The sequence below is a fragment of the Mastigoproctus giganteus genome, chromosome 10, assembly GCF_048544385.1.
Source record: "Mastigoproctus giganteus isolate SK-2022 chromosome 10, ASM4854438v1, whole genome shotgun sequence".
In the NCBI taxonomy this organism is placed as follows: Eukaryota; Metazoa; Arthropoda; class Arachnida; order Uropygi; family Thelyphonidae; genus Mastigoproctus; species Mastigoproctus giganteus.
The window spans coordinates 157912497-157938088 of NC_143584.1; the positions used below are offsets into that span (position 1 = coordinate 157912497).

At 37.1% G+C, this 25592-nt stretch overlaps 1 protein-coding gene across 2 annotated transcripts in view; it reads right to left on the reverse strand.

Annotated features, from left to right (window-relative positions):
* The window catches only part of LOC150079406 (kinesin heavy chain-like), a 429176-nt gene that overhangs the window by 291416 nt on the left and 112168 nt on the right, over positions 1–25592 (reverse strand). For both annotated transcript variants that reach the window (XM_090383638.1, XM_090383639.1), the window contains exon 7: positions 472–559. In XM_090383638.1, the coding sequence (XP_090239764.1) occupies positions 472–559 (88 nt within the window). The remainder of the gene's footprint in view (positions 1–471; positions 560–25592) is intronic.

Here is a 25592-nt window from a genome sequence, read left to right on the forward strand (position 1 = left end):
GATTGATTCAATATTAAACAGAATGCTTGTGTACACAGAAAACAACAAAAAGAAAGCAGGTAGATTTATATAAATATTATGTGGTATACTACTACTACATACAAATAAAAAAAAAATTCTTCCTGTTATAGTGATAACATTTTTTTGCCCAACATCATGCATATTCACACACACATGCACACAAACAGTAAACTCCTGTTATAGCCCTCTTGATTACAGTACTATCCCACTTTTAGGGCTCATTTCTTCTGAAAGGTATTCAAAATCTTGCACATATAATTAAACTGCAGTTTTTCAGCTCAAGAGTTAAACCAACAGTTAAGCACTGGTTTTCCTCTGCTTCATTTGTTTTTCTACCATAAGTCATACAAGACTTGCTTATAATAAACAGCTATGCATATTCATTCTCTTTTATTCTTTTTTCAGCCAATCTGATGAGGTTAATCAATAAAGTCAACAGATATTACTTACTTGTGACAGCTATGTGCCTGTTTGCTTTTCCCTCATCTATCACTTCCATTACTTCCTCAGGACTTGTCACAAAACGTTCAGTAGCACCCTAATTCATTAAAAAAGGTATTAATAAAATAAATTTATTTTCCCTATGTATCTAATAAACACAAATTGTTTTTATTAATCACAATGTCAATGCAATATTAAGCCAATCTATGCTGCTAAATTCATTTTGCTTTAATTTTCCCAGACCACATATCTATATCACTGAAAATTGATACTGAATTCAACAGGATGGTACACCACAATCCGATTCTTTTATAATTTGTATTATTTGTTAGCATATTATTATTATTATTTTTCTAATGGTTGCCTTCATTCTTAGCTTCTGCTTTTTGCTATGTTTCACACTATGAGAATCATAGTGTTCATCTCCAGTGCCTATCTAAATTATCAAATTTCAATCTGATTTACAGTTAAACACTATGAATTATACCAAATCCTGCTCTTCACTATACAGGGCACAGCACTGCAGACTAGTAGTTTTTATTTTGCAAAATCAGTTGAACAAGTTAATATAACTTTATGGAAAAAAACTTTAACAGTATAAATAATGAAGTTTTAGTTCTTGAAAACTAAAGTTGGATAACTGTGCTCCCTTGTTTTGTTTTGTTACATAGTTTTCTAATGTATGCTGAAAATTTTCCACAAAATGATTTAGCATTTCCATCAATCACTCTAATTTCTTGTGAAATCTCTTTATATTCAACAATATCTGAACAACTATGAAAAACTGTCCTTCAGATATCCCCAAGAAATTCTGGAAAACTACATTAAAAACGGATGCACAGTCTGAAGGTTAAAGTGCAGGGTTGCAACATCCACAACGATTGGACCATATTTAAAGAACAGTTTTTATTTCCAACAAGATGGCACAAACACTTTCCATGCCACTATGAAAGTCTACACACATCATGATTGGGAAACACGTTGCAAACAGGCTGCAAAGTCTGCCCATCCTCAATATAAATGACATTTTCTTGTGCAGATATCTCAAGGAAACCGTTTTTTGATGATTCCCTTTCAAATACAGTCGGATCTCTATATAACGAAATCGATTGTTCCCTTGAAAAAAGTCGCTATACAGAAATTATTAAGAAGTTTGACCTTTTCAAAAATGAAAAATGCTGTAAATTCAGAAATATAGTAAAAGATGGAAAAGAAGTGGGAATGAATAAACTTTCTAACATTTAAAACAATTTATTAATACATACATATTAAGAAATGACTACTTACATGATGCACACAATTTATTAGTACACTTAAGAATTATGTCGTAAAATATTTGGTTAATTTTTTATTGTACACTAGATTTTTTGTTAATTTTTTATTGTACACTAGATTTTTTGTTAATTTTTTATTGTACACTGTATACCATTCATAAAAATGTTCACATTAGTATAAACTTTAAACACTTAGATATATTTTCTGTTACATTTTCTTCCCACTGAAGGCCTCGATGCAAAGTTTCAAATACTGCCAACATTTGTTTGGAAGATTTAATAATATCATCATTCTTCCCTTTTTGGTGATTCCTCTCTCTCTCTCTCTCTCTCTCTCTCTCTCTCTCTCAGGATAGCTTGGGAATTTTTTTTGTCTGGTGCAGCATAAGCCTCAGGCTGCCTTGCACCATATGGCTAATAATAATATTGCTCTCATTTTCATCCAACTCATCATCGATATTGTCACTATTTCTTTAAATATGCTCCAAGATTTTGGAGTCACTCGGATATTCAGCTGCTACAACATCATCATCAACTCCTAAAAATTTGTCGGGAACAATTTCTCCACTGATCAAACCTCGCTTCGAACTCTTTCCAGAATTGCTCAATGTCTTCTAGTAGTTCATCCCTCTCATCCTGTTAATTAGCATTTTAGCAAAACCTGCTTTTGCAAAACAATTCTTAATCATTGTTTCCACCACATCTTGACTCCACACTTTTCCCAACTCTGATATGCACATCCACAAATCTATAACAGAATCTATAGGTTGGTCAGTTTCTATTCTCAGTATAATTTTTTTTCAGTATGCGCCTTCGGTAGTGCATTTTCAAATTCTTGATAATGTCTTGGTCCATTGGCTGCAGTTAAGACGAATTATTCAGAAGGAAGAAAACAAGCTTCCCACTTGCAAGTTTCGAAATTACTGACTGGAGGTGGGCAAGGCAGTTGTCGACAATCAATGCGATTTTTCTGTTTTCTTTCGTCATCTTTCTATCAAAATTTAAAATGCACTGCTCAAAAATTTCGCTTGTCATTCAAGGTTTTTTTGTTGTAGTTGCAGTCCAACTCTAACGACTTTACTCCTTTGAAACATAGGGGTTATTTACTTTTGCCTAATACCAAAAGCTTCAGTTTTTCATTACCAGCCATATTTTCACCAACCAAGAGTGTAATTGTCTCCGTACTGTTTAGGTAATGAGACAATAAATGTTTAGGCTTTTACCACCTAAACATTTATCACCTTTAAAAGTCAGTGTCTTATTCGGCAAACATTTAAAAATAGACATGTTTCATCAATGTTGAATATGTCTTTGGACTTGTAGTCCTCCATAATTTTTTTCAAAACTGTTCCTTTCCAACGGGTATAGTCTTCGATTGCAACTCCACTTCCATCAGAAATAACTTTTTCGAGCAAAGCCATAATGCTCTAAATTTGTCCAGTCAACCAGAACTGGCTTGGAATGTTTTGTGCCCCAGAAAAGAGTGCATATTCCATAGCCTTTTCTTTTATTAACAGACTTGACATCAGCATGTTTTGGTGCCAAATCAACTTCACTCACTTAAAAACTACTTCATCTACATCTTCCCAAAGGCATAATTTCGCACACTTCCAACTGGGTCATGTTTCCTCAAACAGTTTGAGAATCAAAACAGAGTATTTTAGACTGGTTGACACACTACCAACAGGGACATCAAATTTTAAAGTGATTTCTTTTTTCTTTTATGCTGCAATCTACACTATTAAGCGCTTCCACTATTTTGCACTACAATCAAGGATTTCTCCTTAGACACTGTAAGGTTACTTGGAAAGCAGTTAAAACAAAACTGAAATTAGGGACCACTTGTAGTTACCATGTAGAGACAAGTGAAATTTAGTGAAAATGTGGATGACTAGTTTCTTCGAAACAGATGAATTTCCGAGATAAAGGAAAATCACTCTCTCCTAATTCTCTAATAGGATGCTTATGGTAGAAATAGGATGACCAGAGCCAATGCCTGCATTGGGAATATGCCTTAATCTTTGCCAATGGCTGTGGACAGCTGACCAGCAGCAGGACTTCTCAGCATAGTAGTGTATAAGTTGTATATAAGTTTTACTTCTTTTTAGCCATTGTTGACCCACTGCTGGGCAAAGGCCTCTCCCAAACTTTTCCATCTTTTTCTATCCCGCAGTGGTTGGCCACCTTCCTCCCGCAGGGTTTTACAGGCACCATTAAATTGTAAAATGTTTTAGCTCTTAATTCTTGGAATTGGAGCCTTTAGCTATCAATTCCAAGGGATTAAGCATTAATTCCTTTAGCTTAAAAGCTAAAGGGATTAATGCTTAATCCTTTTAGCTCTTAATTTGTGCTTTCTACAGCATCAGCTTTATTGCCTAAAGGCCAGAGGTGCGAACAATGCGTACCCGGGTCTCTGGACATCAGTTCATCATGTGGAAAATTTATTCGTTATACGGAAACTGTTTTCAATGTAATGACCAAGGGGAAATCTAAAAAAAGTTCGCTACATAGAAAATTTCGCTATATGGAAGTTCGTTAAAGAGAGGTCCAACTGTGTATCAAATTAACTCCCTGCCCGGCATACAAATTTCCTCAAACAGGCAAGTACACCCTGAGAAAAAATTTGCTGATACGGAAAAAGACTTTAGGATGATCATAGTCTGACAGGAAATTCTCTGAGCACTGTCTGCTAAAACAGCCCATGAGGTTCTGTCAGTCAAATACAGAAACTTTGACAGCAGCAACAAAGGATTATAAGGCAATGGTTAGGTCACATCTTGGTTACTGCACACAGGTCTAAAAGTTTCATTTCAGGAAATTACATCCATCTCTAGGAATGGGTGCATTAGTCAGAAGCACAAAAGAATATTCTTACCAAGGCTGCTAGGGTTCTGTAAATTGCAGTCTTTAGAAACTAGTCATCAGTGCAGTGACCCAACTGGAGCATATAAGGCTTTAGAAGAGTTAAGTAAACTAAATGCTGATGGCATCTTTACTCTGTCTCAGATAAACCACATAAGGGGCATCAATTTAAACTGGAAAAGGTTGGTTGCAGAATAAATGTGCAGAAATTCAGCATTCGGCAAGAGTAATCAATTGTTGGAATAAAATTTAACCTAATGGTGCAGAAGTAGATAATTTAAATAAATTTGAAGATTGGACAAATTATTGGAAGAGATTAGAAAATGAAGGGGTTTTTTTATTTATTTATTTTTTTGCTGGTGCTGTATAAGATTTGCTTTCTTGGATCATATTGCTATTCCTAATACAAATGTATCTGCCAAAGATTTGTTCAAAATTAGTACCGATTTTCTAAATAATCAATAATTCTAACGTGTCCAATTTTTCACTGTATATGCATATTTTCTCAGAAAAGAAAACCGATAGTACAATCCAGTTTATTTACATTTGAAAGTTCACTGGTAGATGTCAGTTTATCTTTGTTTTAAATGTACAATTTTAGGCAAAATAAAACAAACATCAAAAATTTAATTTTTATTAGTAATCAATGGCACAAAAAACATCTTCTCAAAAGTAAAAATGCATCCTCCATAAACATCAACCACAATTTTATAGCACAGAAGCTGCGTGCAAAAGTAATCCAGTGGCTAACTTATAAGTAGAGAATTTTACATATCTAAATCTGCATGATGCCACAAACATGAGGTTGGTGAAAAGTCCCAAGAACTGAGTATATAAAAGGACTCAGTACATAAACAGATCTTTGTGAAAGGAAAGGTATTGATAAAAAAAACTAAATTTAAAAATATTAAGTACTTTGAAGTTTAAGGTTAGTCATTTTCTCCGAGCATTGTAGACTGATTGCAAGGAAGGCCCATGGTGTTTTATCAATGATTTATTGAAGCATTGCTAGTAGAGATAAGGACGTAATAATCTCATTATAAAGGCAATTTTTAGACCCCACCTAAAGAAAGACACTATGCTTCTTGAAAGGGTCCAAAGACGGGTAACCTCACCCAGTGAGATCAGCAAAAGGGTGTCCATATGAGCAGATTTCAAATATGTGAGTTGCAGAGCTTGGAAACTAGGCACCTTAGAGGAGACTTGATTGAGGCTCTGAGAGGCATAAGCAAAATGAATGTGGGCAAAAAATTTCATGGTTATAAGTAGAGAATTCTAAAACAAGAGGCAATAATTTGAAGTTACAGGAGGGAGATGTTTAGCCTGAATTTACAAAAAATCTTATGCAATGAAGGTTACAGTACAAGGATGCATTTGAAAAGTTCATGACATAAGCATGAAGGGTTTATCTGAGGAGTCTAGTAACATGTTACTTCTCAACATAGTCCCCTTTAGAGTCAATACACTTTTCCACTTATGCTACAATGCACTGATTCAGGCTGCAAAGAAAGGTTTCTCTTGGGTCTCCAGGAATATGTTCACTGCAGAAATGACAATACTGTCAGTAGGAAAATGGATGCCAGAGAGATATTTTTTCAAATTAGGAAATATGTAAAAGTCTAATGATGCTAGATCTGGTGAATATGGAGGATGGTCCAAGATGTATACTTGCATGTATACCAATGCTAGAAGTATAGTAAATAAATTTGAGGAATTTGAAGTGTTGGTCAAGACATCAAAGGCGGATATTGTTGGGATATCAGAGACGTGGTGTCACACAGATATAAGGAATGCCGAACTGGAATTTGGGGAGTACAATGTGTACAGAAAGGATAGACAGGATAGGAAGGGAGGAGGTGTTATGCTGTTAATAAAGAAAAACAAAATCAAAAGAAGTGCATCCAGTTGATATAGATGAACAGTGCACTGTTGAGTCAGTTTGGTGTGACATAAGCACTGCAAAAGCAAAAATTAGAGTAGGAGTGTATTATAGGCCTAATGACTCGAATGAGTACAATGAACAATTGTACAGAGAAATAGAGTAGGCTAGTAAATCGGAATGTCTTATAATGGGGGATTTTAACTTCCCAGATATTGACTGGAACTTGTGGGTTGGGCACTCACACACTAGTCAGACTTTTGTGGATTTATTGGATGATTGTTTTCTGCAGCAGCATGTTCGAGAGGCAACCAGAGAAAGTAATACTCTTGATCTGGTTATCAGCAGTGATCATTCATGTATTAGGAATTTGAAGATAAAAGAACCATTAGGTGAGAGTGATCACATGTACTGACGTGGGATTTACTTAAAGATTTAATTACCATCAGGGGTAAAGGAAAGGGTTTTTGCTTCCGTAAAGGCGAGTACAGTGGTCTCCGACAGTTTTTAAATTCTGTACAGTGGGATCAACTGATGATGTTACCAACAGTAAATTCTAAGTGGGAAGCATTCAAGGAATTAATCATGGAAGCTACTAAAAGTTTTATACCTATTAAGAAATATTGTTCAAGGTTTAGGCCTAAATGGTTGTCAAATGAACTAATGAGACTCATAACAGAGAAGAAAAATGCATGGGATGCATATAAATTATCAAGCGACTCAGAAGCCTATGGCAGATATAAGGTAATCTGTAATCAGGTCACAAAGGAAGTTCGGCAGGCGAAGGCAGATTACGAGAAATCCTTGGCAAAAGATGCTAAGAAAAACAGCAAGGATTTCTTTACTTATATAAACTCTAAAAGGAAGGGGATGAATCTGATTGGTCCACTTGACATCGATGGTTCGACTGTTGATGATCCTGCTCAGATAGCAAACAAACTATATGAGTATTTTGCATCTACATTCACACGTGAGGAATTATTAAGGTTTGAAAATGGCAGAAGGTTATCAAATTGTAGCAAGATACTTAATGATTTTGTAATAACTGAGAGCAAAGTGGAAGAGAAATTGTTGAAGTTAAACGTAAGAAAAGCACCTGGGGTGGATGGGATCTATCCAGTTATATTAAAGGAGACGGCAAAGCAACTAAGCAAACCCTTAGCCATAATTATGAGAGCATCCTTGGACTCGGGGGAGGTTCCCACAGACTGGAGATGTGCAAATGTATCCCCAATTCACAAAGGGGGATCGAAGGGTGACACGAGTAATTACTGACCAGTTAGTTTAACTTCTGTTCCAGGTAAAATAATGGAGTCGCTGGTTAAAGATGCATTGCAGGATCATCTAGACAAGACTGCAGCAATAATTCAGACACAGCATGGGTTTGTTAAGGGAAAGTCTTGTCTGACAAATTTTATAGGATATTATGATGTGGTTACAAAGGAACTGGATGCAAAAAATAATTTTGATATCATATATTTGGATTTCAGGAAAGCTTTTGACACTGTTGCGCATGGAAGACTATTGTACAAATTGGAGCAGAATGGTATTAAGGGTAAGTTGCTACAATGGATAAAAGTATGGTTAAGTGCGAGAAGACAGAGGGTGGTAATCAATGGGTGCTGCTCTTCTTGGACTAATGTTATTAGTGGAGTCCCACAGGGTTCGGTGATAGGTCCACTGTTGTTTTGTATATTTATCAATGATATTGATGAAGGTATATCAGGCTTAATGTTGAAGTTTGCAGATGACACAAAGGTTGGCAGGGTTGTTAATGACAGTAATGGCAGTGTGCTACTGCAACAGGATCTAGATAATTTGGGCAGATGGGCTAAGAAGTGGCAACTGAAGTTTAACCTTGACAAATGCAAAATACTGCATATGGGTAGAAGTAACCCCAGAGAAACGCACCAACTGTGTGGTACTACACTTAGAAAATGAAAAATACCTGGGAGTAATTGTGCAGTCAGATATGAAGTTCTCTGAGCAATGCAGACAGGCTGCCAGGGCAGGTCATGGGGTTTTGTCAATGATATATAGGAATTTTGCTAGCAGAGAGAAGGAGGTGATTGTCCCTCTGTATAAGGCAATGGTCAGGCCACGCCTTGTGTACTGCTATTTGTTATTTGTTATTTGGTTTTTTTAGGAGCATTAGCAACTAAGGCTATATTGCTCCGTGATATGCGGTGGTCATTCCCTGACCTTTCCGCATCCTCCGTATTTGGTGGTGACGGGCTCGAACCCCGGTCTAATCAAGAAGCGACTGCTGCTCCTTCCCACCTGGCTACGGAGGCGCCCCTTTGTGTACTGCATACAGGTCTGGAGGCCTCATTTTAGGAAGGATGTAGATTTACTTGAGCGTGTACAGAGAAGGGCAACAAGATTGGTGAGGGGAATGAAGGGATCCTCTTACCAAGAGAGGCTTAAGTTCTGCAAATTGCAGTGGCTGGAGACTAGGCACCTGCGCGGTAATCTGATTGAGGTATATAAGGCCTTGAATGGGTTGAGCACGCTGAATTCTGATGGGATCCTTCCACCTGTTCAGATTACGAACCTAAGGAGGCATAAATTCAAATTAAGAAAAGACAGATGTAGAATAGATGTGTGGAAATTTGCCTTTAGCCAGCGGGTGGTTAATTGCTGGAACAAACTTCCATCTGTCATTGTGGAAGTTGATAGGTTGAATAAATTTAAGGAGGAACTGGACAGGCATTTGGAGGGAATGGTGTGATTTTTTTTTTTTTTTTTTTTTTTGGCTGATGCTGCATAAGCTCATACATTTGCTTTATTGCATCACATGCCACTACTACTACTATTTCAAAGCCGCACTCATGCAGTATAGCCATAGCAATGATGGACTTGTGAGCAGGCACACATTGTCCTGGTGGAACAAGACTCCTTTGCCAAGTTTTCCCTTGGCATTTGTCTTTGATGTTTTCACACAAACACCTCAGAAAGTTTGCATAATACGTCCCTATCACTGTCTGGGCTTTCTGATGGTAATAAACTAACAACACTATCAGAATCCCAAAAATGATGCTATCATAGCCTTACCAGCAGAAGGAATCAATTTGGCTTTCTTTGGAGCGGGGAGAAGAGCCATGTTTCCATTGTCTAGACTCCCTTGTCCCTGGCTGAAAGTAATGGACACACATCTCAGCCAGAGTCACAAACCATGAAAGGAAATTTGCTCGAGCTACTTAAAAACAATAAAATGTTCGATTGACTTGTCAACTCTTGCATGTTTTTGATCTGCTGTCAACAACTTTGGGACCCATCATACTCTCTTTTTCATAATGAGAACCTGTGTTATTATGTGGTACACACTTTCAGATAAGATGCCCGAAATGCTGGAAATGTACTGAACTGTTACTCATCGATCACTCATCACTAGATCATGCACACTGTCAACAACTTCTGGAGTGATGGATGTTGCAGGTCTTCCACAACACTGGTCATCTTCACAGGCTCTTCCTCCCCTGTTTAAATTCTGCTGTCCACTTCTTAGCCATGGATTAGGAAAGGACATTCTCCCCCCCCCAATGTTGTATCCTATGTCCTCATAAATTGCCTTTGGCATTATTCCCTTTTCCCCCAAATAATGGATAATGCACTGTGACTGATTCTGTCCAATTAAAAAAATATATAGAAAAGATATTATTAAAACTGCATTAAAACTTGGTGGGTTACTACTGGAAGTGTTATTCATTGAGTAAAGAATTTTTTTTATCACTGTACCATTACCCTTTCATATTCAGGCCACAAACTTTTCAAATGTTCCTCATACATCAAAATATAGAGAATTTAAATAAAATAATCATCTATTCTTTTCTGAGTGTAGTACTTAATTCTATATTTTTCTCCCAAGCAGAAATCATTTCACATTCTTTATCATTAGTATTAACTGTTACTAAAGAAGTTCTAATTATTGAGTGTATTAATTGCATTTCTACTTGCAGTTGGCTCCATTTTTATGGTCACTCTCTTCCAAAAAAAAAAACCATTTTGTATACTGACAATCTTACTTAAAATGCCATAAATTCCCATGTGAGATGAAACCAAAGTAACATTGTAACATATTCACAATCCTTTCTTAGTTTTACTGCAAGATTGTATCCATTTTGATGCAATATTTCAAATAAAGGATAACATTCTTCCTTCAGACTTGTTTCATTATCTTGTTCCTAAAGAACATGTTGAAATCAAAAAGGCAAAATAATTTGCAGATTTTTCACTTGTCACTTGATTCCAAGTTTTATGAATGTAGTGAATTACATCAAGCAGAGCTATCTGAATTTGTTTGGTTTTCATAGCAGCTATTAGACCCTTCATTAATCACTTGCAGTAGATACATTTAAAGTTCTGTAAATTTACTGGAAAATTAATCACAATGTCACATTCATTTGAAGCACTTCTAACCAAAACTCTAAACTTTAAGGACTGAGTAATATATCAAAAAGGCTGATTTTTTTTTTTTTTTTTTTTTGATTTGGTAGTTGTTGGCGCATCGGCTTCTGTGGCCATATTGCACCTCCCAAGGTTTTTGCAGTAGTAGTAGTAGTAGTAGTAGTAGTGGCACTTGATGCAAGAAAGCAGTGTAGGAGCTTATGCAGCATCAGCCAAAAAAAAAAAAAAAAAAAAAAAAAATCACACCATACCCTCCAATTGCCTGTCCAGTTCCTCCTTAAATTTATTTAACCTATCAACTTCCACAACGACAGATGGAAGTTTGTTCCAGCAATTAACCACCCGCTGGCTAAAGGCAAATTTCCGCACATCTATTCTACATCTATCCTTTCTTAATTTGAACTTATGTCCCCGTAGGTTCGTATTCTGAACAAGTGGGAGGATCCCATCAGAATTCAGCGTGCTCAACCCATTCAAGGCCTTATAGACCTCAATCAGATCACCACGCAGGTGCCTAGTCTCCAGCCACTGCAATTTGCAGAACTTAAGCCTCTCTTGGTAAGAGGATCCCTTCATTCCCCTCACCAATCGTGTTGCTCTTCTCTGTACACGCTCAAGCAAATCTACATCCTTCCTAAAATGAGGCCTCCAGACCTGTACGCAGTACTCAAGGCGTGGCCTGACCATTGCCTTATACAGAGGGACAATCACCTCCTTTTCCCTGCTAGCAAAATTCCTATATATCATTGACAAAACCCCATGACCTGCCCTAGCAACCTGTCTACATTGCTCAGAAAACTTCATATCTGACTGCACAATTACTCCCAGGTCTTTTTCATTTTCTACCACCTTAAGTGTAGTACCACACAGTTGGTACGTTTCTCTGGGGTTACTTCTACCCATATGCAGTACTTTGCATTTGTCAAGGTTAAACTTCAGTTGCCACTTCTTAGCCCATCTGCCCAAATTATCTAGATCCTGTTGCAGTAGCACACTGCCATTACTGTCATTAACAACCCTGCCAACCTTCGTGTCATCTGCAAACTTCGACATTAAGCCCGATATACCTTCATCAATATCATTGATAAATATACAAAACAACAGTGGCCCCAACACCGAACCCTGTGGGACTCCACTAATAACATTAGTCCACGAAGAGCAGCACCCATTGATTACCACCCTCTGTCTTCTCCCACTTAACCATCCTTTTATCCATTGTAGCAACTTACCCTTAATACCATTCTGCTCCAATTTGTACAGTAGTCTTCCATGCGCAACAGTGTCAAAAGCTTTCCTGAAATCCAAGTATATGATATCAAAATTATTTTTTGCATCTAGTTCCTTTGTGACCACATCATAATAACCAATCAAATTTGTCAGACAAGACTTTCCCTTAACAAACCCATGCTGTGTCTGAATTATTGCTACAGTCTTGTCTAGATGATCCTGCAATGCATCTTTAACCAGTGACTCCATTATTTTACCCGGAACAGAAGTTAAACTAACTGGTCTGTAATTATTCGTGTCACCCTTCGAACCTCCTTTGTGAATTGGGGATACATTTGCACATCTCCAGTCCGTGGGAACCTCCCCTGAATCCAAGGATGCTCTCATAATTATGGCTAAGGGTTTGCTTAGTTGCTTTGCCGCCTCCTTTAATATAACTGGATAGATCCCATCCGCCCCAGGTGCCTTTCTTATGTTTAACTTCAACAATTTCTCCTCCACTTTGCTCTCAGTTATTACAAAATCATTAAGCACACTGCTACAATTTGATAACCTTCTTCCATTTTCAAACTGTAATGATTCCTCACGTGTGAATGTAGATGCAAAATACTCATTCAGTTTGTTTGCTATCTGAGCAGGATCATCAACAGTCGAACCATCGATGTCAAGTGGACCAATCATATTCAGCCCCTTCCTTTTAGAGTTTATATAAGTAAAGAAATCCTTGCTGTTTTTCTTAGCATCTTTTGCCAAAGATTTCTCGTAATCCGCCTTTGCCTGCCGAACCTCCTTTGTGACCTGATTACAGACTAGCTTATATCTGCTACAGGTTTCTGCGTCGCCTGATAATTTATATGCATCCCATGCATTTTTCTTCTCTGTCACGAGTCTCATTAGTTCATTTGATAACCATTTAGGCCTAAACCTTGAACAATATTTCTTCATCGGTATGAAAAGTCTAGTAGCTTCCACGATTAATTCCTTGAATGCTTCCCACTTAGAATTTACTGTTTGTAACATCGTCAGTCGATCCCACTGTACAGAATTTAAAAACTGTCTGAGACCACTGTACTCCCCTTTACGGAAGCAAAAACCCTTTCCTTTACCCCTGACGGTAGTTACCTCTTTGAGTAAATCCCACTTCAGCACACTGTGATCACTGCCACCTAGTGGTTCCTTTATCTGCAAATTCTTAATACACGAATGATCACTGCTGATAACCAGATCAAGAGTATTACTTTCTCTGGTTGCCTCTCGAACATGCTGCTGCAGAAAACAATCATCCAATAAATCCACAAAAGTCTGACTAGTGTGTGAGTGACCAACCCACAAGTTCCAGTCAATATCTGGGAAGTTAAAATCCCCCATTATAAGACATTCTGATTTACTGGCCCACTCTATTTCTCTGTACAATTGTTCATTGTACTCATTCGAGTCATTAGGCCTATAACACACTCCTACTCTTATTTTTGCTTTTGCAGTGCTTATGTCACACCAAACTGACTCAACAGTGCACTGTCCATCTATATCAACTGGATGCACTTCTTTTGATTTTATGTTTTTCTTAATTAACAGCATAACACCTCCTCCCTTTCTGTCCTGTCTATCCTTTCTGTACACATTGTACTCCCCAAATTCCAGTTCTGCATTCCTTATATCTTTGTGACACCACGTCTCTGCTATCCCAACAATATCCGCCTTTGATGTCTTGACCAACACTTCAAATTCATCAAATTTATTTACTATACTTCTAGCATTGGTATACATGCAAGCATACATGCTCCTATGCCTATTCCTTATTACCCTAACACATCCCATAGTACTTTGATCCAAGCCCGAGGCGGGAATCGAACCCGCGACCTTTGGGTTGCCGGGCAGGTACTTTACCCACTCGGCTAGCCCGGTCGGCCTCAAAAAGGCTGAATGAACATGCTTATTTCTTAATTCTTTCATCACTTTGGAAATAGCAAAGTTAATTACATTCTTTTTCCTTTTGATATTCTTTCATATTCATAATCCTTTTCTACAAGCACTCTGCAGATGCAAAAATTTTTTTTTTTTTTTTTTTAATGAAAGAATGTTATTTAAAGTTGTCTTGGGATGTTTCATTCTTTAGTAAAACGGGGATTACATGATTCATTGCTCAAACTTTTCTTTAATTCTTATTTGTCTGATAAGATGGCAATGAATACTTTGTCTTTGATGTGGCCTAGAATGTGTTTCACTACTGCAAGTTTAATCACATTAAAAGTAATTTAATCAACAAATTCTGATTTGTTGATTAAAACCATACAAAAATATTTTTACAGCATAAACAATAGCACAACATGTGATATGGACTACATAAGAGTGGTAATACATAAAAGGTATTGGGGGAGTGGAAAAAAAAGAAAAAGAATCTGCAAAACATATGGCTTGAAGTGGAATATTCACTGGCTTAAAAATCACTTTAAGCCAATAAATAAGATGTGTGGGGGGTTCAATGATCTAATGCCAGAGTGTAATAGAAAGCATATATTCATACAAAAATTGTGTAAATGTGGCAAAGTATACATAGGTTTGTTTGTTTGTTATTTGGTTTTTAGGAGCATTAGCAACTAAGGCCATATTGCTCCGTGGATATGCGATGGTCATTCCCTGACCTTTCCGCATCCTCCGTATTTGGTGGTCACGGGCTCGAACCCCGGTCTAATCAAGAAGCGTGTGCTACGCACTGCTGCTCCTGCCCACCTGGCTACGGAGGTGCCATATACATAGGTAAGACTAAGAAAATTTTCGAATGTGCATAGATAAATTCAACAAATGTGTAGCCAAAGGAAACACTAAAGAATCATAATTTGCAGGATCTGTGTTGGAATACATTCAGGCACATATGATAGGAACTTTGCAGTAATAGGAGGAAACAGATTCTGAAAAAATAAAAATAAAAGAAGCCTTTTACACTAAGAAATTTAGCCAAGTGGCTTCAAACAAAAACAAGGAAAGAAATATAGAGAAACAAGGAGAGCTGTAGAATAGGGTATCCAGCAGTAAAATTAAGTATTGGCTACTGGAAAATGAGAGGCTGTGAGAACACCAGTCACTGTATTAGAGATGCTTCATACGACATGACATCAGCAGTTAAAGGAAGGCCAATTTGTAATCCTTGTTCTGACTCATTATGCATGTGAACAAGAACCTAGTAAAAGGTTTGTAACTTAATGTGGTTTATTAAACTTATTTATCATAGTGTAAAGAGTATGTGAACAGTTTATTTACTGAATCTGTTTTTCCTTTTAGCACTTCTTTCTAGATAGTAGTAACTGTTCTTCCACTTTCACAGGAAGGCATGCAGTCCCTTTTCAGCATGTGGATTAATCACTTGACAATGACGGCCTATTACTCGATCTCCACATTTAATACCCTTATTAGTGCAATTTAGACCTAACATAATAGGGATATTATCAAGCAACTTACTCTCAGTTCCACTGAGAGCAAGTTGCTTTCAATTTAAAATTTTTCTTTATCAGTAAAGTGTCACCAAAATGAAATATGAGTTTGAAATCAATTTGACTACTCCCATGTATAGTAATCAAAAATTACATTTTTCAAAACTATCACTACTACTACTTTCCTTCTCTGTTCAAATTACTGACGATCAAAATGCCAACAGTTCAAAATGTCTACACCACTGGAATGCCAACGGTTCAAAACAACAACTACCTTGCCACAGATAACTCAAAATGCCATAGTGGCCAGAACACCAAAAATTTGAAATGCGAGCTTTTCAAAAACATCAAAGGGTCAAAATAGCAACTGTTCAAAATATTAAGAGGTTACAGTACCAAATAACTGAATTACTGTTAAGTAGAATATATCTACAATTAATAATTTAAACAAAATTTCTGATGAAACTGTGTCCACACAGTAGCTGGCAGAATGCCATTTACTGCTTAATCAATAGGTTTTTTATCATCTTTATAAGTGAAAATGAAATAAGACTACATCTCAATAACTCTGAATCTAAGCTACATTCAATATAATGGAAGCATAAGAAGACACCCTTCCAAATCCCTTTGTCATCCGAAAAAATTTTGGACTTGGCTTTCTGGGACACAAAATGGTTATTTGTCTAATGGCTTAAAAAATAACCACATTGAAGTATTATGCAAAATTAAAAACTGCAATTCAAGAGAAATGAAAATGTTAATTACATCATGGTATCTTGTTGCTTTATAACACTCCTGGTCCCAAAGCTTGAGTTGTGTAGGCTAAAATGCCTGAGTGATTCAAAAATTTATACCCCCCCCCCACATACAGATCTAATCTGTTCCCAGTAATTATTTTTAATTTAAAGCCTGAAGAATCACCTTTGTGGTACTCAAGGGTGACAAAATCTTTGAAACTACAAGGGTCTGTGCACAAGTAATGCCTCTTGGGCAACAAAATTTTTCTAATGGAATTAGCATCAAAAAGTTATATATATATATTACTAGCACAGATATTAAGACAAACATGCTAAAATAAAAGTCTGTCTATCACTGATCCAAAGTTACAAACAGCCAAACTAATGTCTGTTTCTGCCAACAGTTTTTAATTTAGGAGAAAACAGCTGTCCAGATGCGTGAAAATCTGCTTTTATCATCAAAAATACACTACTAATATAAGCAATATCTAAATATATTTCTTGACTAGATGTCAAAGAGTATGAAAATGTTTAAGCATGGGTATTGCATCTCCATCATTTCTACTACCCAAGTAGTATGCATGCATCGTTTTATTATATCTCATACTGTGAAGACCTTCACAAGTTGCCTAGGTATTGCACTACTTCGAATAAGTAATGCTTCTCTGGTAGAGAAGACTACTGTTACTTATTCTCAGATGGGCACCACTACGCAGAGGGCACTGTTTTGAAGCTGGCTGGTTTCTTCATCGGTGGGGGGACAGGTACCCTGTTGCAATAGGGACAACCCAGTTATGAAGTATAACTCCACAATATGAGAGATGCTTGGTAGTGTTGCAATAGAGATAACCCATCTCTCGGAATGGGTGCAGAAGAGCAACATGATTAGTCAGAAGCACAAAAGAATATTCTTACCAAGGCTGCTAGGGTTCTGTAAATTGCAGTCTTTATGGTCTTTCTAAAGCCTTATGGAGCATATAAGGCTTTAGAAGAGTTAAGTAAACTAAATGTTATCTAAATATATTTCTTGACTAAATGTCAAAGAGTATCAAAAGGCTGTTTAAGCATGGTAATGCATCTTCATCATTTCTACTACCCAGGTGGTATGGTATGCATACCATATCACCTGAGTAGTGTAATTCAACTCATTTGTTTGATTAAATGTACCTCACTACCTGAACTTATTGGTTGATGATCTACATCTTGTGAAGTGGAGGCTTCTAGGGATCCTCAATTTGAACTTGATTGCTATTATCTTCCCCACTACTGTTTGGAGGATAGATTTACAACCCTGAGAACATGTCACAATCAGTTAATACTTGGAAAATCCTCACCAAAAATGCCAAATCTTCAAATTGTTGCATCGGAATTTGAACCTAAGAACCACAGGTAGAAGTCTGATTATGTTTATCACAAACTGAGGCCAGAATCGATTGCTAAAATTAAGAGAATTAGCTTATATCTCTTAAAATAAATCAGTATGTCATACATTACTAGTTAGATTACGCAAAATTGGTATTTTTTGGTAAAATGTAACGCCCTCTATATTTAATAACTGCAACGTGAAACTATCATGGTGATTTTCAAATCTACAAATAAAAATTGGTTAAAAACAGCATTTAAATTCTTAGAGGTAAAAATCGTGTTGGCTAGCATTATACTGTATATGCAATGATACAAGCACTAGGCTTTTCAAAGAGAAGTGTATTAACCAATTTAGGCACATTAGATTATAGGAAAATATGGTATAAATGGGTACCCAAGTGGTTAACAAGAGACCATCAAAACATTTGAAAATTATTGTAGTATTCCAACAACTTTCAAAAAGATTTTTTATAGGCATGACAACAAATGATGAGACCTAAATCTTCCACTATCATCCTTATTCTAAATGCCAGTCTATGGATTGGACACATCCATAATCTAGAGTGATAAAAAACCTTGAATTGCTGATCACCACAAAAAACTATGGCCACAGAGCATTTTGAGGAAGAAAAGACTCAATTTTGGTTGTTTTTTAGAGAAAAATCAACACATTGGAAACAATAAGGAAAACTACTGCAAAATATTTTATAAGCTTTACAAAGGTATAAAACAAAAAAGGAAGGGTGTAATAAAACACAAAATCACACTATATGATGATAAATGCCACATCACAAACTGCCCATTTGACTCAAATGAAAGTGCAGACCTCGGATGGAGAGTTCTGCCTCATCCTTCATACAGTTCAGACTTGGTTCCATCTGATTTTCTTTCTATTTGGACATATGAAGAGATATCTTTGTGGAAAACATTTGAGTAATGAGGAGCTAAACAAGGCAGTAACAGGCTGGCTTCAACAGCAGAGTCCATTCTTTTATCACAGTGCATATGGAGTTGGAAGGAACAATGTCAAAAATATATTGATAAACAAGGCGGACAAAAATACATTATACATAGAATAATAATAATGCATACATTCAACCCAGTGTTTGTTTACTAAATGATATAAATTTCAACGTTCTATCTGTTGTGTCTATACTTTTAGGCAAGGCGCCTCCGTAGACAGGTGGGAAGGAGCAGCAGTGCGTAGCACACGCTTCTTGATTAGACCAGGGGTTCAAGCCCATCACCACCAAATACGGAGGATGTGGAAAGGTCAGGGAATGACCACCGCATATCCCAAAGCAATATGGCCTTAGTTGCTAATGCTCCTAAAAAACAAATAACAAACACAAACAAACTATACTTTTATGACCAAAGAGCATAACTTATGCACCAACCAACATTACTTACATACCTGTGACAGACCAATGTGACAAGCAATGTGAATTCAAAATTGAGGACTTGAATTCCTTACATGATAAATAGAAAATATGAGGTGGGGGAGGGGGGGGGAACTAAACAAAAAATGCAAATAAACTAAAAATGAAAATAAATGCAATGTGGTGATCAAATGTGGAATTATATTGAAAAATATTTTTTTTTGTATCTGCTTCCTTCATACCTTTTATCTCAAAAAAAATTTTTTTTAATCCCTCTTCCGTAGTATACCGTCTGGAAACACATGCATCTTACAAAAACCACTTTACATTTGTCAATGTTAAACTTCATTTGCCACTTCGCAGCCCATCTGCTCAACCTTTCCAGATCCTGTTGAAGCAGCATAGCATCAGTAGTGTCCTTAACAACCCTGCCAATCTTTGTATTGTCTGCAAACTTGGACATTAAGCTTGATATACCATCGTCAATATCATTTATAAATACAGACAACAACAATGGACCCAACACTGAACCCTGAGGGACTCCACTAATAACATTAGTCCACGATGAGCAGTGTCCGTTGATTACCACTCTGTCTTCTCTCGCTTAACCATCCCTTTATCCATAGCAGCAATTTGCCTCCAATGCCACACTGCTCTAATTTGTATAGCAGTCTTCCATGTGCAACAGTATCAAAAGCCTTTCTAAGATTCAAATATATATTATCAAAGTTATTCCCTGCATCCAGTTCTTTTGTGACTGCATCATAGTATCTAATCAAACTGGTCAGGCAAGACTTTCCCTTAACAAAACCATGCTGTGTCCGAGCTATAACTAAAGTCTTCTCTAGATGATCCTGCAGTGCTTCTTTAACCAGTGCCTCCATTAATTTTCCTGGAACAGAAGTTAAATTCACAGGTCTATAATTACTTGTGTCAGCCTTTGATCCTCCTTTGTGAATTGAGGTCACATTTGCACATCTCCAGTCTATGGGTAACTCCCATGAGTCCAAAGAAACTCTCATAATTATGGCTAAGGGTTTGCTTACTTCCTTTGCTGCCTCCTTTAATATAACTGGATAGATCCTGTCCACCCCGGGTGCCTTTTTTATGTTTATCTTCAACAATTTCTCCTCCACTTTCCTCTCAGTTATTACAAAATCATCTAGCTCACTGCCAGAGTTTACTTCACCTCTGGCATTTCCCTTCCTGAATAACTCCTCATGTGTGAATGTAGATGCAAAATACTCATTTAGTTTGTTAGCCACCTGAGAAGGATCATCAACTGTTGAACCATCGATATCCAGTGGACCAATCTGATTCATCCCTTTCCTTCTAGAGTTTACATAGGTAAAGAACTCCTTGCTGTTTTTCTTTGCATCCTTTGCCAAGGATTTCTCATAATCTGCCTTCGCCTGCCTAATCTCCTTTGTGACTTGGTTACAGACCAGCTTATATCTATCATAGGCTTCCATGTCACCCATTAATTTATATGTATCCCATGCATTTTTCTTCTCTGCCATATGTCTCATTAGTTCATCTGACATCCATTTAAGCCTAAACCTTGAACAATATTTCTCAGCTGGTATGTAAAGCCTAGTAGCTTCCAAGATAAGTTCTTTGAATGCTTCCCATTTTGAATTTGCTGTTGGTAACATCATCAGTTGGTCCCACTGTATAGAATTTAAATACTGTCTCAGACCATCATAGTCGCCTTTACGAGAGCAAAAACCCTTCCCTTTACCACTGATGGTAGTTATCTCTTTGAGTAAATCCCAGTTCAGCACACTGTGATCAGTGCCACCTAGTGGTTCCTTTATCTGCAGATTCTTAATGCATGAAGAATCACTACTGATAATCAAATCAAGAGTATTTCTCCCTCTAGTTGCCTCACGAACATGCTGATGCAGAAAACAATCATCCAATAATCCACAAAAGCCTTGCTAGTGTGTGTGTATGACCAACCCACAAATTCCAGTCAATATCTGGGAAATTAAAATCCCCCATTATAAGACACTCTGATTTACTGGCCCACTATTTCCCTGTACAGTTTCTTATTATACTCATCAGAGTCATTAGGCCTATAACACACTCCTACTCTCAATTTCGATCTCCCAATGCTTATGTCACACCAAACTGACTCGACACTGCACTGTCGAGCGATGTCGACTGGCTTCACTTCCTTGGATTTTATGTGTTTCTTAACTAATAGCATAACCCCCTCATCCCTTCCAGTCCTGTCTATCCTTTCTGTACACATTGTACTCTTCAAATTCCAGTTCTGCATTCCTTGTATCTGTGTGACACCACGTCTCTGATATCCCAACAATATCTGCCTTTGATGTTTTGAGCAATACCTCAAATTCATCAAATTTATTTACCAAACTCCTAGCATTGGTGTACATGCAAGTATACATGCACCTGTTCCAATTCTTAGCTATCCTAACACAACCCATGTGTTTACTTGTACCGCAATGACTCCCAGCAGTCTCTGAAATATCCTGCATCTTATTTTCCAGGCTTCTGCTCATTCCAATAGAAGCAGTGCAAGAATCACTTTCACCTCTGACAATGGTTACTGTTAATCTATTAGTCCTTGTATCCCCCCCAAGCTAGCAGTTTTTCGACCCACCTAACACTGTCTCAATAGCATCAGCAAATATTCTTGCACCCCATCCCTGTAAAAGCAGTCTCTGCTGTTAACAAGTACAGACCAGGCTGAAAAAAATTCTACCCCTTGAGCCTTGCACAATCTTTCCAGGGCCGAATTGACAAACAAAGCTCTCATTATTTACTCCCTCCTATCATGTCTGGGCAGAATTGCAGACACTTTCAAATTCAACCCTAATTCACGGCTGTTTTTCAACAGTGACCTGTACTTGTTAAGCTATTCTGCCGGTTTCCTACTCTTAATATCATTAGTGCCAATGTGTACAACTATATCTCCTTTTTTGCCCTTAAAAGATGATATCCGCTCTACAACATCATCAACCTTTGCCCCTGGCAGACATACGCTGGTCCTGTTCCACCTATCCTTTTTACAAAGCAAGTTCCTCATTTCCCTGACAATAGAGTCACCAACAACTACTAGTTCCTGTAGGACAAGCGCATTCTGCCTTGGGGGTTGCCGCAGTGCTGCGTGATGACCAAGTGCAAGCTCTGGCATTGATGTGGCCCCCTCAATTTAGATCCTTCGAGGGCATCCACCCTGTCCTTCAAGCTCTCATATAGGCCCATAACAATGCTGAGTTGTCGCCTGATTTCCTTATACTCCTTACATCGCGCATACACAAAGACATCCCCCATGGCAATATCAAGTCCCGTACCCGATTGCTCCACATACATCAAGCAAGCAGTGCATCATTTTAAAAGGCTGTGATTCAGAGGGCAACTGCCCCCCCCCCCTCAGTTCTCCCCTGAGCCACAGCACTCCCATTAGCTTGAGCCTTTTGCTTTGCTGGTCTGGTCTGAGTCATGATTTCGATTTAATTTCAATAAAATTTCAATTTCAGTACAAAATTATAACCCTAAACTTGTATCCCAACACAGTTATAACGCTATATATATTTTTCGGTATCAAGTATTATCTACGAGTTCTGTTTATATAACTTCCGTATCAAGTTATGTATTAATTAATTATGTTACGTTTGTAATCTAAGTCGTTATATGTATTTAGTTAAAAAGTACAATTTAATTGACAATGAAGTTTACCAGGATTAATAGATTTTACTATTAATTGACAATATTATATACTATACTATACTAAGCTTACGCTATCTAGTTCGGGATATAACACTGTATCGTATAACAGTGGCGGCAAGTTACGAACAGTAAATCTACGGACACTTAAGTATTAATTAACTTCCAAATCTCGCTGTCTCAATTCAGAATAAACTAAGGATCCTGACTAGGTCTATAAGCTACTTATAGAAAATAATTTAATATAACAATTGGTCAATAAAGTGGCTAAATATGGCTAAAAAACTCCTCGTTCAGCAGAGCTGCAACTTGTAACACGTGGATTTGATGCCCTTACTGATACTAAGTAATACCTACAAAATCTCTACGTAAGTTAAACTTTAAACTAAGTATAGTAACTAGGAATATAAAGCTACTCTAGAAAATAAGTTAATATGCCAATTTAAGCTAATAAAACAGAAAAAACTTCTCTATTCCAGAAGCAGTAAAAACTTCGCCTGCACAATGCTACTCTCGTTCTTGGATCAGAGTAAAATGCAAAAACTTTGGGAGGTGCATTATGCGCCAACAACTAACAAAAAAAAAAAAAGTGCATGTATAAAAGAATATGTTAAAGGATCAATGCATTTCAGATCACCAGTGATCACAAAACAGCATTCAGGTGCTATATCGCAGATGGAAAAGCTATTAATAATAGGGATGGAAAATCAAATTCAGAAGCAAGTGCCCCTGAGTCTAATGACCATTCAAGCAAAAGCAAGTATTTATAAAGATATTAAGGATAAGTACGGCAAATCCCAACCCAAGTTCATGGCAAGCAACGGGTGGTTTTCACAATGTTAAAGTATGCAGTGAAGTCGCCAGTGCCGATTCTGCAGCTGCAGAGAAATTGTGATGTGTTGGAAAAAATTATTGATGAAGGTGGCTATTCAACGCAGCAAATTTTTAATGTTGACGAGACTGCTCTGTATTAGAAAAAAATGTTGGATCAAACATACATTGCCAAAGAGGAAAATACAATGCTGGTGTACCATTCTGGAAATCATCTTGCATTTAAGGACAGCCACCCCTATGCGTAGATTTCTGATCGAACCAGAGAGCAGGGATAACAATATCTCTTTGAGGATTGGTTTAAATGCTGCTTCATTCCCGAGGTTGAAAAATATTGTAAAGACAATGACGTTCCTTTCAAGATTTTGCTTCTATTAGATAATGCTCCTGGACATCCTATGCATCTAGATGATTTCAATTCGAATGTGAGAGTCATATTTCTACTGCCAAACACGACTTCACTCGTCCAACCTAGGGATCAGGGTGTTATTTCAAATTTAAAAGCATACTATTTACGCACAACATTTGCTAGGTATTGTCTGCAGTAGGCAGTGAGAAAAATTTTACGTTAAGAGACTTTTGGAAATCTTACAATATTTACCACACAATCTTAAACATTAATAACGCCTGGGCAGAAATTACTAAAAGTTGTTTAAATGCCGCATGGAAGAAAATATGCCAATGGCACGTAAAAGGCTTCGAAGGATTTGAAAAAGACAAATCATATGAAGAGGTTACAGATAAGATTGTAAAGGTTGCAGAGCTACTTCAGTTGAAGGTTGATGCCAAAGATGTGGAGTAATAGAGGAAGAATAGGAAGAAAATGCTGACGAAGCTCAAGATGAACCAAATGAGGAGCCGAGATGCTTCAACACCAGATAGATGGTAACGGCATTTCATGAAATTGCATCGGCAATGGCAAGGTTTGAGAAGATGGATCCTGAACAGCGAAACATTCTTAAAAGTTAACAGAGGAGTGAATGATATGCTTCTTGCTACAAAGAAATCTACGTTGAAAAGAAAGCCACCATACAGTTATCCATTAATATGTTCTTTTATAAGGTTGAGCAGCCGACCCCTTCTAAATCTGCACAGCCCTCACCCTTCACAGCGGAGTACTTATCAGCTGAAGACCAATTCTGGCAACGATGCTTGAGAGGTAAAACTTACTAACATTATGCCTATCTCCTCTCTTTTTTTGTAATTTTATAATTTTGAAATTTTTTTTAAACTGCATGCTTTTGTAATTTTTCCTCCAAACGAGATAAAAAATTGAATAAATATAATAAATAATTCTATTTACATGTTCGTAAAACATTTCTTTTTTGATTTGATCAATTCAGCGAGCACAGTTGCAAGGGCTACACAAGCAGGGGAGAAATTCCGACTTAAGTAGCATTCCACGGAACACAACCCTTACGTAAGTCGGGGAGTTCCTGTACTTCATTCATATGATGGAAAGAATTTCACAAATGCAATTATCACAAACCTCTGTTCTATATGGAGTGGTGTAAAATAGTGCATGGAAAAAGAAGGCATAGTCAATCACAAGGGTCAGTTAAATGTGCCAACAAGACATCCAAAATATGATCACAACACTTATGGAAATGAATCAAAGTAAGCAATGGTCTGGGTCACTGAGTGCATGCAAATATAAAAAGTCTACCATGAAGGCAATAAGCAGTTACCTTAAGAGGCAATGTTTGGTTGCACTATGAAATAGGTCTTGCTACTTCAACACATGCCAGCTAACACTTTGCCTATCATAACCAGCAAGAAAGATTTTAAAAAATTGATTATTTTAATTAACTTCCTGATGATAAGGTTTCAGATAAAAACAATAATTCAGAAAATTTAGAATATATTCAACCTTCAATTTCTACCCCTCATTATGGTCAACATTTCAGCCAACAATACCAATGATGAGTTTCAAGGTAGGGAAACAATTTTGAGAATAACTCAAGTGAAAATAACTAAAAATACTACCTTCATTCTCAAAAGTAGATGAATGGCTACTTATGAGAATATTATATAAATATCTGATG